The sequence below is a fragment of the Salvia miltiorrhiza genome, chromosome 2, assembly GCF_028751815.1.
Source record: "Salvia miltiorrhiza cultivar Shanhuang (shh) chromosome 2, IMPLAD_Smil_shh, whole genome shotgun sequence".
Lineage (NCBI taxonomy): Eukaryota > Viridiplantae > Streptophyta > Magnoliopsida > Lamiales > Lamiaceae > Salvia > Salvia miltiorrhiza.
This window is the reverse complement of record NC_080388.1, coordinates 11,434,258-11,449,228: the sequence shown is the minus strand read 5'-3', so window position 1 is coordinate 11,449,228 and position 14,971 is coordinate 11,434,258. Positions and strand designations below refer to the sequence as shown.

Here is a 14,971-nt window from a genome sequence, read left to right as displayed (position 1 = left end):
CTCTCCTGTAGGGCTGCCACGTTCCCATCGATCTTTTTTTTTTTTTTTTTAAACTGAAACATAACAAAAATATTAAAACTAAGGAATGGAAACTAAGAAACTTAAAAAAAACTAAACAAAAAACGAGAATTAAAGAAAAGAAGAACAAAATGGAAAATTAAAAGGGAAGAAAGTCGGGTTGCCTCCCGATAAGCGCCATTATTTAACGTCGTTGGCTCGACTGCTCAAGTGCTCAAAACGTGCCCGAAAGCAGCAGCGAAACAGACTCCGCTAGAACCAAAGAAGAGGCATCATAGTACGGCTTCAAACGTTGTCTGTTCACGGTGAATATCTTAGCCGTGTCTAAACTGCGAATCTCAAACGCCCCGTCTGGGCAAACAGACTGTATCACAAAGGGGCCAATCCACTTTGTCTTCAATTTTTCGGTCATCAACCGCAGCTTTGACTGGAACAAAAGTACCTTTTGGCCGACTGTAAATGTATTTCCTTGCAAGTTCTTGTCGTGCCACATCTTGGTGCGATCCTTATACCATATCGCGGCGTCATAAGCTTCAAGACGAAGCTCCTCCACACACTTATCTTTTAAGTCGGGTGGTTCCACATCAAAATGTAGACTTCTGTCGGGTGGCTTCCGTTTGGGCAAACAGTCCGTATGTCCAAAACCTGCGAGTTTCGGGTCAACATGAAGAAATTTGTCCTGCACAGATTTAGTCTCAAGATGTTCTTGGACAAAAGGGTCAGTAACATTAGTGGCACAAACAGTTTCAACAGCATGAGGACTTTTCATGGTATCATCAATGTTGAAAGTAAACTTTTCGCCATGATAATCCAAACAAATAGTACCACTATAAACATCAATGACTGCCCTAGTGGTCCTTAAGAAAGGACGACCTAACAGAACACCAGCTGACTCCTTCCACTGCATACCACTCATTTTCACCACATAGAAATCAGCAGGATAAACAAAATTATTCACTTTCACAAGGACATTTTCAAGCAAACCTTCAGGGTGCACACATGATCCATCGGCTAACTGAATCACAACTTTAGTATCTACCAACTTCACACCATTTAAACTATTATAAACAGCTAAAGGCATGACATTAATAGAAGCTCCTAGATCACACATAGCATGCTCAATCTTAGTATCACCGATGTAACATGGCAGAGAAAACATACCTGGATCCTTGCATTTGGGCGGCAACTCTTTTCGTATCACTGCTGACACGTTCTCGCCCATCACAATCTTTCCAGATTTCTTAGACTTTCCATCGATGAAGTCCTTCAAAAACTTGCTCAGATGAGGGAGTTTGAGTGCTTGGAGGAAAGGAAGATTAATCTCCAACTTTCCAAATATCTTCATGAAATCCATTAGCTCTTCCTTCGGCTTCTTCTTTGCTAACCTCCTAGGAAAGGGAACAGGTATCTCGATCTCGGGATCATGTAGACTCAAAGGTTTATGAACCTTAGACTGCTCACCCTCAACCAATTTGTGTTCTTCCTTTTTTCCTTTCTGCACAGCTGCCAGGTCACCGTTCTGTTTGGCCAAACCGGACTGATCTGCATTCTGGATTGCAGAATCGATTTCCTCTCCAGAATTTTTTAATTGTTGTAGCTGCGATTCTGCTCCAAAATCCTTGCTCAAGCCACTCATTGTATTCTGGATTGTCGGCTCATTCAACTCCTTGCCACTCCTCAAAGTAATCATACTAACGTTCTCCCTCGGATTCAATTGGACTTGCGATGGCAATTTGCCTTGATGGCCCTTGAGTTGATTCACGGATGTCGCAAGCTGAGACATCTGACGGGCCAGCCCTTCAATTTGCACCTTCTGCTCGGCTTGGGATTGTTGGAGTTGTTGCACATTATTCTGCAAAAATTGTTGATTACCAATTAAGTCCGCCATCATCTCCTCGAGTGACTTGCCTTGCTTTTCCGGAACAGATTGTTGAACTTGTGGTGCTTGGTACCCTGTCCTTTGATGTGGAGGACAGTAGTTCTGCTGTTGTGGCTGATGTTGCTGCTGCGGTTGCCTCTGATCCGGATCCCCCCAACAAAAGTTAGGATGGTTTCTCCATGGTGCATTTTGATTATTCGAGTAGCGGTCCCGTTTGGGCAAATGGGGCAGTGGCGCGTCGCAGCTGTAAAAATTGTGAGAAGAATTCGCTTGTGCTTGATATTCTTCCTCACCCCCGGTGCATTGCAAGCTCGTGTGGCCAAAACTTCCACACGTTCCACATAATTTCTCCATAGGTTGTCCAGGACTTGCCACTTTTTCCACCACAGTGCTCAACATCTTCTCTATCCTTCCCATCATTTCTTCAAACTTATCCTCAAAGTGAGAGGAACTTGCTTGAGCGGCTTTCTTGAGCAATTTGATACGCGGCTCCTCATACTCTCTTGTGGCTTCCACCAAGTGCTGAATCAACCTCTTAGCTTCACTCACAGTGTTCTGAGAAAATGCTCCTCCACTCGATGAATTCACCAGATTTTTAGTATCTACCGTCATCCCTTGGTAGAAATACTGCAGCAAATCCCCCTCTGAAAACTTATGGTTTGGACAGCTATCCACCAACCTCCTAAATCGAGTCCAGTATGTGCTTAACGATTCATCATACTCCTGCTTTGCACCACTGATCTCCTTCTTTAGCGCGTTCGTCTTGGTGGGAGGGAAAAAGTGCTCCAGGAATAGCCTTTTCATTTCCGCCCATGTAGTGATAGAATACGGTGGGAGACTTGCGAACCAAGAGTTCGCCTCTGCTGTCATGGTGAAGGGAAAAGCAGCTAATCTGAAGTGTTCCTCCGTTACATCAGTGGGGCGCTTCTGTACCTTGCAGATCTTGATGAATTCGCTCAGGAAATTATATGGATCTTCTCCTTTCTTCCCGTAGTACTTAGGAAGAACATTAAGCAATCCAAGCTTAATTTCTATAGCAGTAGCAGCCGCCGGCATCCGGATCGGAGTTGGGGGGTCATCAGCTTCGTGGCTGGAGAGATCGCACAGTCTCGGATCGTCAGCCATGTCACTCTCAGTACTTGCAATCAAAATTGAGTCGGTTTCTTCTTCAAAGTCTGATTCTGTCTCTGAGTCGTGGTCTGTTTGGGCAAACAGAACCTCGTCAGCAGCTACAGCACCGGGCTTCTCCTCGACGAACTGCTCCGTTCGAACCGAAAGGTCGGACTATGAATCCAGCAGATCCAGTAGCTTCCTCGCCTCCGCCTCTTTCCTTAGCTTCTTTGCGGTCTTCTCAATTTCACTATCGTAGAGGAGGTTCGGCTTGGACGATCTGCTCATAAACAAAGAAAAAAAAAATAGACAAAGGGAAAAGAATTAATTAACACCGCTCCCCGGCAACGGCGCCAATTTGGTGGACGTCGTATACCACCAAATAATTCCTGCGGAATTACCAAAATAAATTAGTATAATGGTAAGCAGGGTCGATCCCACAGAGAGCAGGTAAAATCATTCAATCCCCTAAAATCTATAATTTTGGTGATGCCACCACGCCTTAATTTTGAGAAAATAATTATCAACTAAAAAGCAAATTAAATCAAATAAAATAACTCTCGAAATAAATCAATAAAAAGGTAACTCGGCTCGAATAAATCCACACTAATTCACAGCTCTGATCCTCGACGCAATAATTAATCAATCCCTATCAACCAACCAGTTATAGGATACCGTGAAACGCAACGGACGTACCCCAATTCCTACTTACTGTGTCGATAAACAGCTGGAGACGCCAGACCTGCTTATTTCCCTTATTAAAATATAACCTAGCTGGAGACGCCAGACCTAGATTTAATATTCTAATAGCATTAAGATAAAGGAACCCAATTTATACCAATTATCCTAGAGACGCTAGTAATAATTAATATACCAATTAATTCCCCCTACGAACACGGTAGTTGTATCACTAATTAGTCCAATTCCAACAATTACGGATTGGCAGGAACTAATTGACTGTAATCCAATTAAACTTAAGTTGATCAGGCTTAAATAAAATCAGAATTATCTTTAAACCCTAGGAATAAATCGAAATCAATAGGAACCAATTTTAAAACCAATTAGGTCTCACAGATTGATAAATTAGTGTTTCATTATTCTCGCCGAATTAAAGAATTAGCTACTCATAATTAAAACTAGAACAATCAAATAAATAAAATCAAACATAAAAAATAATCTAATAAATTAAAATAAAATAGAAACTTATCACCGAGAATTAAAATCCACGATAACCGATGCCACCAGAACTGTCTTCACTAAAAGGAAAATAAATCTATGCACTGTTCCTACGAAAGCTTCACTGCCGCCGCCAAGTTTCTTTCTCCAAAGATGTTCACCCGCAATTGCTCCAAAATCCAAAGCTAGAAAACAAGCAATATATTAAACTAAAACTTTGCATGCATTAACTAAAAAATTCGTCTGCAAACTAAGAGAAATAAAAATGTGATGTCAATTCTAATTAAAGTCAACTATATCTATCCTAAGTCTAAAGTTGCGGCTCCTATCAAAACTAAGAGTCCTCATTAAATTAAAATACAAGGGATCAAACCCTAAAGTGGCCGAGTACCCTAGAGTTTATGGGTTTCGGCCCTTCCCAAATAACTAAAGCCCAAAAACTTAATTAAAAGAGTATTTGGCTTAAATAAATTACAAGATAAATATTTTCAAAGCCCAAATCTCTAACTATCTTCAATTTCCACACCAATCTCCATCAAAAGCTTGCTTTTCTCTAATTCCTTCTATCTCCAAGCTCCATCTCCAATTCCTCGAATTCCTGCGCCAAAGCATTGCAAACCATGCAAAATCACATAAAACCAAGCCGAAACGCACACTAAACTAAGTAGCTAAAATACACACATCAAATGTATAAAATATACATAGATATTAAAGATATAAATTATATAGCAAAGCATGAAATGCAAGAATATAAGATATTCAAGATTACATAAACAAAATTATATTAAAATTAGATAATAAAATTTAACATGTATCAATGCACTAGAATCAATCTGGATTATTACTGAATAATTAGTGGATTTGTCATGCACGTCTCATTGACAGAAAAAAAAAAATTGGTATCACTTTAAAATGAGATACTAATTAATAATTAATTTCTAATTAATTAGATACTAATAATCAATTTCTACAAAAAATCTGTAATAAATTTCACTTTTTTTAATGAGATTGCACACACACACACATATATATTCTAACTAATTAATTTTACTTTTTTAATGAGGCTACATATATATATTTAAGCAAATACCATAGATCTAAACATAGCAGAAGTTGTAATTGGATGCATCAGTCACAATTCCGTCAGCCCACCGGGTTTTCAGGCTAGCCCTATCGGGTTCCGGGTTAGTCGGGTGCGGGCTAATCGGGCTGGAGGTTTTTTCGGGTTGCGATTTTTCAACCCTAACCCTCTAATTTTGTCGGGTTATTCGGGTCGGCCCACGGGTTTCGGGCTGCATTGACATCCCTACCAGTAGTCACATTATGTTTCTGGTTACCGAAAAATAGATGTGGGATATTTGATAAAAACTTGATAGTTTGAGGGTTTAGAGAACATTTCAAAAGTTTCAGGGTATTTTTGATAAAGTGGATATAAACTTCAGGGGTTTTCATGATATTTGCCCTATATTAAAAAAGTATTATTTTTTAATTTTTATATCTAAATATTTCATGTTAAGTATTGTATTAAAAATACAGAGAAATGAAATGATGAGACTTTATAATATTTTATCATTTTTTAATTTTTATATCTAAATATTTTATGTTAAGTATTCGGGTTTCGGACTAGCCCATCGAGTTAGTTGGCCCTATTGGGTGTCGGGCTATTCGATTATGGGCTAGTCGGGTTTAATTTTTATCCGGTTGAAAATTTTCAACCCTAATCCACCCTCTCGGATTGACGAGTTAATCGGGCCAACCCACGGGCTTCGAGCTGGATTGACATCCTTAGGAATGAGCGCTAAAGTGCTAAAATTGTATCCAGAAGGAAGGTAACTCTTCATGAAAAAAGCACAGACCGCCTTAACAATATCATCCTTAATCACCTACCAGTAGGAATGATAGAACCTCCCAAAGAATTCATCCGGACCAGGAGAACTATTAGCATCTAACCCATAAACAGCAGGAACAATCTCTTAAATCCATTTACACGACAGTTGTTATATTTTAAAACGCTAAAAAATAGATTTTATTGGTCCACATTTTCCTGTTCACAAAAACATGGATACAATCGGGTGTACCATACAACCGAATTGATCCGCATCCAGAACAATGTTATTTATACGGTTTGGGTCAGGATACGAGTTTGGGTCAGGGTGCAGGTCAGAGCCTAAGTGCAAGTGCAACCCAATTATATGATACATCCGATTGTACATAAGACCACCTCTTTTCTTTTAGTACCAACAACAAATTGCCCTAATATATTTGATCCCTAGAAAATTCGTTTTCATGCTTGATGAAAAGGTGATACTTGAAAAAAGAACAAAAAATGGAATGAAACTATAAATGTGACGTATACTTGTTATCGTGGAAGAAACATTATTCAACAAAACACCAATTTAATATTGGGAGGACGTCTCAAACTTCTATAATGGGAACTAAAGGAAAACAAATGTAAAAGAAAAAGTCAAATTAAGAACTTCAGGTGCTCAAAAAAACAAAAACTTAAGAACTTCAAAAGTAGGCTATTACTTCCAAAGGCAAAAGATCAAGCAATACGCCATGCCATAGCTAAACAAAAAGGGCCCTATGAAATTTGTGGCATAATATAAATCTAATGTATTTACAAAAACACACATGCACATGCACATTCACATTCACATTCACATTCACATTCACATTCACATTCACATTCACATAATCAATGATATTACACTACTATATGACTACATTTTATGCAGCATTTACAAGGCCAATACATTCTATAAAACCAAAAATCTCACAGTTTCAGTCTATGGGATTGAAGATAGCATATGCCCTGAAAGGTCAGGTGATATGAGATACCTGCCAGATAATACACTTTCAACCATACGAACATTTCACAGGATCAAGCGAGTCTTTCTTGGTCCCTGCATCTACAGGACTCTGACAGAGACTTTTCCGTTCATCCGAATTCAGAAGTTAAGCTCATTCACAATGGCAAGATACATATTCATTCATGGAAGTGTATCAACAGGATAACATCCAAGGACTCGGAGGAACCTTGCAAACTCCTGTGAAGCAACAAAATAGGAAAATGCTTTATTGCACTTGTAAACATTGCATACAAAATATATATAGCCAAGAACTCCAGCTTGTGCACATTCATGCAACCACAATATAGGCAGGGAAAATGTTACTTTGCTCAAGTGGAAATTGTGCTAAGAGGTTGCAAACAGTAAAGGAAAAGGAAATGCTTACTTGGAGATGTCCCAGAGCAAATTGGGCACGGGGCTCCGCCATAGAAGCTTCAAAATCTATGTGAAAGAGGTAATCGAAGTATCTGCAGGTGGCATTTTGTTAAATCTATGTACTAACAGCAGACCATTTAGATTAATAATTTAATAGCAAAGTATACTAGGCCGTCGGAAGTAAAAGTCACCGAACAAATTAAAACATTTATCAGCATTCTTTATAGTCTTTCAATTTTTTTTTTACCAAATCTCAGGGAACAAGCGGAATATTACAATCTGGGAACTTGTATTTCTAATTTTCTATTTGCCAATATAGATCAACAATGTGGAAATTCAGAGCATTGTGCAAGCTTATATTTTTATAGAAAAAAAACAAATGATATATGTTTACACTTTACATGGCAGAACAGGAAAAGGAATAACACAAAAGGGGAACATCACAAAATCACAAACAAGAGCAAATTCATGCCTCCCACTTGATAATAGCTACTTCAAGAATGAGATATAGAAATTCGACTGCCAAATGAGCATTCTGACATCAATCATTGAGGAGGAGAAAGTTACTTACAAGCAAATTTATTATCACGCACCTAACAAAATTGATCAACTGTGTATTCTAGCGGTAAACTTTCAATTCTAAGCCCGTTCTTATATGCCATAATATAGAGGATTGGTCTTCAGATCTTTTTCTTTATAGCTTTACTTTATTTATATGCTTCACGGTTAAATAGGTTTCAATCAATATATAGCTTAAGCATGGGGGATCTCACTCCACATGAAAATTATTAGTTAAGAAATAAAGATACTCACGTGGCGCTTCCCTTGTTAGAGTCGTCAACAACCCTCAAAGGCCGCCTTCTTTGTGGTCGACTCTCAATCTATAGTTTAATTCCATATTGAAAAATCAGTTACAAAATGTTAATAATCATGAAAAGGAACAAATGACCCCAAGCTGTCATATAAAATTACCTTTGACAAATTAATGCCCCTTAGAGCAAACACTGCCAATGCCTTGAACAAAATTCCAGGGCCCTCCTCCAGACTGAAGACAATGCTAGTCTAGAAAAAGAGGATAGAGTCATTATAACATATAGCGATAATTGAGCCATATTAAAAGAGAAATACCTTATGAGGTCTAGCTGTTCCTGGGATTATAGGTTCCCTTGCAAGTATCAGAAAACGGGTAATGTTGTCAGAATCATCCTGTTAGGTTGAAATTCAACTAAATTAATGAAGAAAAACTTGACATACAATTATAATTCTCTTTTTACCTAAGCAAAGTTAGAAAACAGATCAGGAAAAGTTTCGGAAATGAAAGTGCACGTGGTAAACCTACATATTAAGATAAGGCTATGCTTTAGCCCATTCTCATCTTCCAGTATGGCTTGAAAACTACCTTGAGGAATCCTCAAGGTAGTTTTCAATATCATCTACCAGAACATGTCCTTACACAATTATTCAATAAAATAAAAGACTTTGTGTCAGAGAAATATCGATATAAGATATTCTTTTGGTGCTACTTACTTTTTAAGGAAATACAAAGGCAGAAATAGGACACATGAAGAACAATGTCAGAATAAGTTATACTCCCTCTGTCCCGTAAGAGTGTATCACATTTTCCATTTTCGTCCGTCCCAAAAGAGTGTATCACTTCCATTTTGGGTTATAGGCCCACTTCTCTTTTTAACCACAACCACTCATTTTTACACAACCCCACAATCAATTCAACCACAACCACTCATTTCCACTCAACACATTAACTATCAACTTTTTCTTAAAACCCGCGCCGTCCCATATGTGATACACTCTTACGGGACGGAGGGAGTAACTAATTACGTCCTACAAGTAAAAGAGTAAAAGTTGCAATATTGCAGTTATGTTCTCTACTATAGGGGTCCACAAGTGAAGTTAGATCACTTAGGAATATGAACCCTTGCACTCTACGAATGCACTTCAAATGAAAAAATAGTTAAGCTGATCAGCTAGGAGCCATCGACCTTAATCATTTTATTATTTTTTTCTCCTGAAGCTTAGGTTTTCCATTCAGGCATGTACCAAATTCTACACATAAGATTCCTACTGCAGCCTTTGAAAAGCAATGCAGAAAGACGGGAAAGAAAATGGCAGAGGATGGTAAAACTCACCTGTATTCCTTCAGCAAGAACATCAAGTCCATATATTTCTGCAGCTCGAGTGCTTGCAACTGCTCCAGTCTCTCTCACACCTTCACAGACTACAATCTGTCCCTGGTGTTAAGGTGAGACAAAGAAAGATGTAAAAGGAAATTGACGTTCAAAATAATACCTGAGCGGCATGAGCAGGATCATCCGCAGTTACTCTGGTTACACCCAATTCATTCAGGAAAACCTCACACTGATCAAGTGCCTGAAACCACCACCGAAATTTACTGTTTTTCAGGCATTTAGTACAACAGATGAAAGATAGAGCATATTGTAAATCATGAAATACAGAATCAGCGAGTTCATTGCATGGCACAAGCACCAGACTTGCCTTCTTTAGATTATAAGAAACGTAAGAGGCTTATAGTTGAGTTTATTTTTCTCAGCGTTTCAGCTTACTTGCTAGTTTTCTATCTACCTAGACCTTTCTTTTCCCTTTCCAGAAATATGTAATATATTTTGAGAACCCCCAACATCCACCACTAGCTTAAGGAATCCAAGAAGCAATCATGTTTCAATAAATCCCATACACTTATGCCTACCACACACCACTTGCATCTTCATAACTGTGATAATTAAAGTTGTAATCTACAGTTCTTATGAATATAACAATTTGAAAGTGATAAATATAATTGTATATGATAGAATACTGAAATATATACAGAGAATGACAGAATATATGCCATCAAGTAAGTAATCATCTACCTACTACAAACATTATATTTCTTACATAAAATCCAGACCAAAAATTACACCTAACAGTTTTGAACCTTCATATATATCTAGCTTTTCTGTATAGACTCTCATTGCATATTTGAGCAATTTAAAAACACATAGAAATTGGTATATCTCAACGAAATAGCAGGCCAAGTGTATCATCGCTACTGTATCTCTATTAGTAAACAAACTCAGAGAATAAAGTACTCTTGAGTCTGATGCACACTCATGTGGAAGAGATACAGAACAAATGATCACCTGTGGATGGCTTAATACACTCTTCAGCTCCTCCTTCCTAACCCCCGGCAATCCTAGAAGGCAGTGATTGACAATTAACTGAACTTCCCCAACAATGTGAAGTCTATGGCGAAGAAGTAAGTCATAGTTACGATGGATGCTCCCTCCAACTGAATTCTCGATGGGAAGTACTGCTTTGTCTGCTAACCACAACTCAACTGCCTGTGAAATAGAAATCAACTAAAGGTTATAAAAATAAAATCGCCAACAAAAGAAAAAACTTCTTACGGAAATGTTAGAACCTTGAATGCAGCCTCAAAGTGGTCACATGGAACAGTCTCACATTTTGGATATGCTTTTAAAGCAGCAGCCTCGCTATAAGCATCCTGGAACCCCCTAGATGAGGCAATACAATAAGCATTAAGAGAAATAGGCTAAAAGACTAGCCATCTTAATATCTTACTACACAGAATCAAGATCATATACCTGATATGCAACACGGACCTTCTTACCATCACTAGAGGAAGAAGAAAAATATGTTGCTGACAATGGCTCTGCATTTAAAATATTATTAGCAAAAAAAATATATGAAGAGAACTGAATTAGCCTGAATATGGTTACATAAAGGAGCAATTACTTTTCATGATTGGTAAAATTCATTTTATCCTCATTACTAGGATTTCTCCAATCCCACCATTTCAATGGGATATGAATCAAACAAAATTAGCTCAAATGATAGAAATTATCAATCCCGAAGTTCCAATCTGTCTTAGTAAACAATGGATTAGCCTATACTATTTTTATCTATCTAGGCTAATTCTCAAAAGTAAACGGACCCTAAATGTATGTGGAGTAACCCATTCTTAGGGCACCATTTCATCAAATCTTGAATGTGATTTATCCTACATTTCACATAATTCTCGATGTATTCAAGCATAAACCAAATTCTACAAAAACCACATTTAGCCTACCCAATAACGAAAACTGTATCATAATTTTTAAGGCATAGGCTGCAGAATGATCATAGTTTGCAAACCACTCATACGCCACTCCAATTAAGTACAAGGTAGCACTATCTTCAATTACAACCAGAATATAAATTTCAGGAATACTTTTATTGTTGTTGGACTTCAAACAAAACCTACAAATGTTCTTAAATAAATACTCGACCTTTCGTTTTAAATACGTGCGAATTCTGGAATTTTCAAATATCAGGAATCGTCTTGTACGAGAACCGATCAAAATCACTAGCAATTGACCGATTAATCAAGATACTAATTGCGTCGGGTGACTCACTTGGGAGAGAATTCAAGTCCCTTTGAGCAACATAGCGAGCTGAGGGACTCTCATCTTCCACTGGTGCCACTGCCCTCTGACACAAACACTCTAATTCCCTTTGAAATCTCGAATTCGAGAACTTAGGTCGTCCACCGTGAAGAACAGGGATGGCCGCCGAGTTAGCGTAATACACCAAGACTGGTGCGGCATTCAGAGCCATGTCTGTTTCTGCTGCTCAAGTCCCAATGTGTGCAAATCATGCACACAAAATGCTTGCAGATTAAGGGAGGAAAGGAAACAAGGAGAAAATGGAGTGAATTTTCTGGAATTGGTTTGGTGGGTTGAATTCAATATACAATTGTCGGGTTGACGCTTTCTCGATTCTCGAAGACGTGTGTAGCTGAAAATCCAAAGTTTGGGGGTTGAAATCGGAGACTGGATTTCCATCGCTTCTATATTTCATTATTATAAATAGGGTTAATTCTCGCTCAAACTCCTTAAACTATAGTTATTTTCTATTTTTTACCTCAATATTTGAACTTCTCACAAAAAATTCTTAATTATTAATTTTTTCTAATTTTTTCATGACGGATTTTCTAGCCAAATTCGAGCACACGTGAAATCGAAATTAACTGACGTGGACACGCCGGAAACTTAATAAAATGACGTAGTATCTATTGTACACAAACGACGTCGTTTTTTGGTTGTTCTTCCTCAATTAAAATTAGGGCAAAAACGAAGTCAACCCTCGTTCAACAAATCTCACGAATATACGAAATCTTGCAAGGATTGAAGATAATTTATTGTGCTTTTACTTTAATTGAAGAATTCGCTAGCTATTGATGGGGTTGAATCGCTCTTTCGCCAGCTCAACCACAAAATACTGATTTGGAGAGAAATTAAGAGAAGATATGTAAATACTCGTCGACTGCCGTGATTTTGACGTCGAGGACGCCGGCCAATCCGTTCTGACGTGAAAGAGATATGGTAGATGAAGAAATTGATGTATTGAGGACACACCTTTCTGTCATTACTGTGTTTCGACCGACTGTCCGTTGACTGCCGTGATTTTGGCGTCGACGACACACCTTTCTGCCATTACTGTGTTTCGACCGTCCCTAAACCCTTCGAACGTCGTCGACGATCACCCAGAAACACGCAACTTCGATTTAACTTTCCTCCCTTATCTTCTGCGTATTATCTTTGCAATGGGAGGATGACCGCTCATATTCTTACCTCCTTTTAAAATTTCCCAAGACAAAACTGACGTCGTATAGGGTGATTTGGCATTAATAAAACACGTTGGCACCACGTATTGCCACGTATTGCCACTGTTAGGATCCGGAGGGTCTCGAATAGGTGTAGGGGGAATACATCTATAGGCTATTTTTCTTCGAATGAATCAAAACGAAACTTCAAACACAAACTGACTCAACATATTTTACTGAAAAGAGTTTTGACTAAAACAGAGTTGACGACTGATAGTGAAAACTCTTCAGTAAGGAGTTATCAGTTAAGTCAAAGACTTTAACTGATACACGTAAGGCTTCAGTCGAGTTTGATAAACAGAGATATGTTATGAATCTTACTGACTATCAGAAGATAGATCAGTTAGACTGATAACACACGCAGCAGAAAACTTTTGTTTCGTAATAGCCTGTGAGTTAAGCACGTTGTCAGTCGTTAGGTTTCTCTTTGCAATTAATCAGTTTTCAGTTCAAGAAGATAAGAGCGCAGGTAAGAATGTAAGAACTGAAAGCTGTAAATAACACAGAGATTTTTACGTGGTTCGGAAAAACACTTCCTACATCCACGATCGGTTGATCAGACCAACAACTTCACTGGGCAAGTGCTTACGGGTGCACTACAAATCGATGCTCGTGCTTACAGGTGCACAACAAATCTGAACGTGTGCTTACGGGTGCACACAACCGAGACGACTGAAGATCCTATCTTCAGTACCAACACACTTTGTTGGATTTCTCACTCCTAGCGCACACTGGGCACTAGGACCTCACGGAGACAGAACACCTGTCTGAACTCCTTTTCGACACAAACACTCAATTCGGTTGGTTGAAGAGAGGTTTGAAAACTTGCCAACTAAACCACAAAGAACAAGTTATCTGCAGTTAGTTTTACCTAGGCTTTGGATATACAATATCTGCCTAAGGTCTAAGAGAATATATGTAATCAGCAGTGACGACTGATTTTTGGCTTTGTAATTCTCTTCTTCGATTCAAACTTTGGAGAGGCTTGGTTTAGCTTAGTAACGATTTTCAGCAGCGTTTCAGCTTATGTTGTTGAATCGGTGAATATTGAAGTGATCCTCGAGCGCTATTTATTGGAGACGTCTTGAATAGATCTGTTGGCGGAGATGGTCTTCAAGATTCCTTCCGTTAGAGAGTAATTTGAACTTGGGCTGAGGTTTCAATCTTCGAGGTTCCTTGTTTGGTGAGAACGGCTACTTTGAAGAGCAGGAGATGCGACATCTGTGAAAAGGTAATCACCAAAATAAATGGTCTCTGCAGAGAAAGGACGATCCTGAGATCTTTGCCTTTAATGCGGTTGTACTTCTGGAGTGCGTGGCTTCCTTTGAACGTTGGAGGTTCAGTCCGAGGAAGAATGTTTAACTGATACTTGACTTTACTATCAATCCGCTGAATCCACGTGGCACGCATTAATTAATCAGTCGAAACTGATCCTTCGACTGATACTTCAGTCGGCATCTTCAGTCTTCAGTCTTCAGTCTTCAGAACAACAACTGAACTAAAAACACTTGAGTTCGAACAGTTCTAGTCTATTACAATTGAAACCTATTGATTTTGGTATCATCAAAACTAGGATTAGGATATTTCATTAAGTTCCCAACAATTTCCCCCTTTTTGATGATGCCAAAACCACACAACAGTTCTAAGCAAGAAAAAGACTAAACTCAAAGCACAAGTTATTAAATAGGGTGAATACTATTCCCCCTTAACAATAGAACCTAAAATTTGCACTTTGAAGGAAGAACACAACAGTTTAAAGAAAACTGAACGAAGACAAAACTGAAAAACATTAATCAGAGCCTGGACAAAAAGTCATTGTCTTCAGGTTGAGATCAAAGAGAAGTTCTTTTCATTTAAAACAACTGATGAGAAATCAGT

General features: G+C 38.4%; 1 protein-coding gene across 1 annotated transcript; it reads right to left on the bottom strand.

Moving 5' to 3' along the window:
* Positions 1–6,802: 6,802 nt before the first annotated feature.
* LOC131011199 (arogenate dehydratase/prephenate dehydratase 1, chloroplastic-like) lies at positions 6,803–12,256 on the bottom strand. The gene is given in 12 exon segments (XM_057938993.1): positions 6,803–7,233; positions 7,421–7,502; positions 8,224–8,291; positions 8,383–8,472; positions 8,539–8,616; positions 9,558–9,653; positions 9,718–9,798; positions 10,569–10,769; positions 10,850–10,930; positions 10,932–10,943; positions 11,034–11,101; positions 11,844–12,256. Coding segments are annotated over 12 exon segments (1,116 nt in total). The 5' UTR covers positions 12,046–12,256; the 3' UTR covers positions 6,803–7,176.
* Between the last annotated feature and the right edge of the window lie 2,715 nt (positions 12,257–14,971).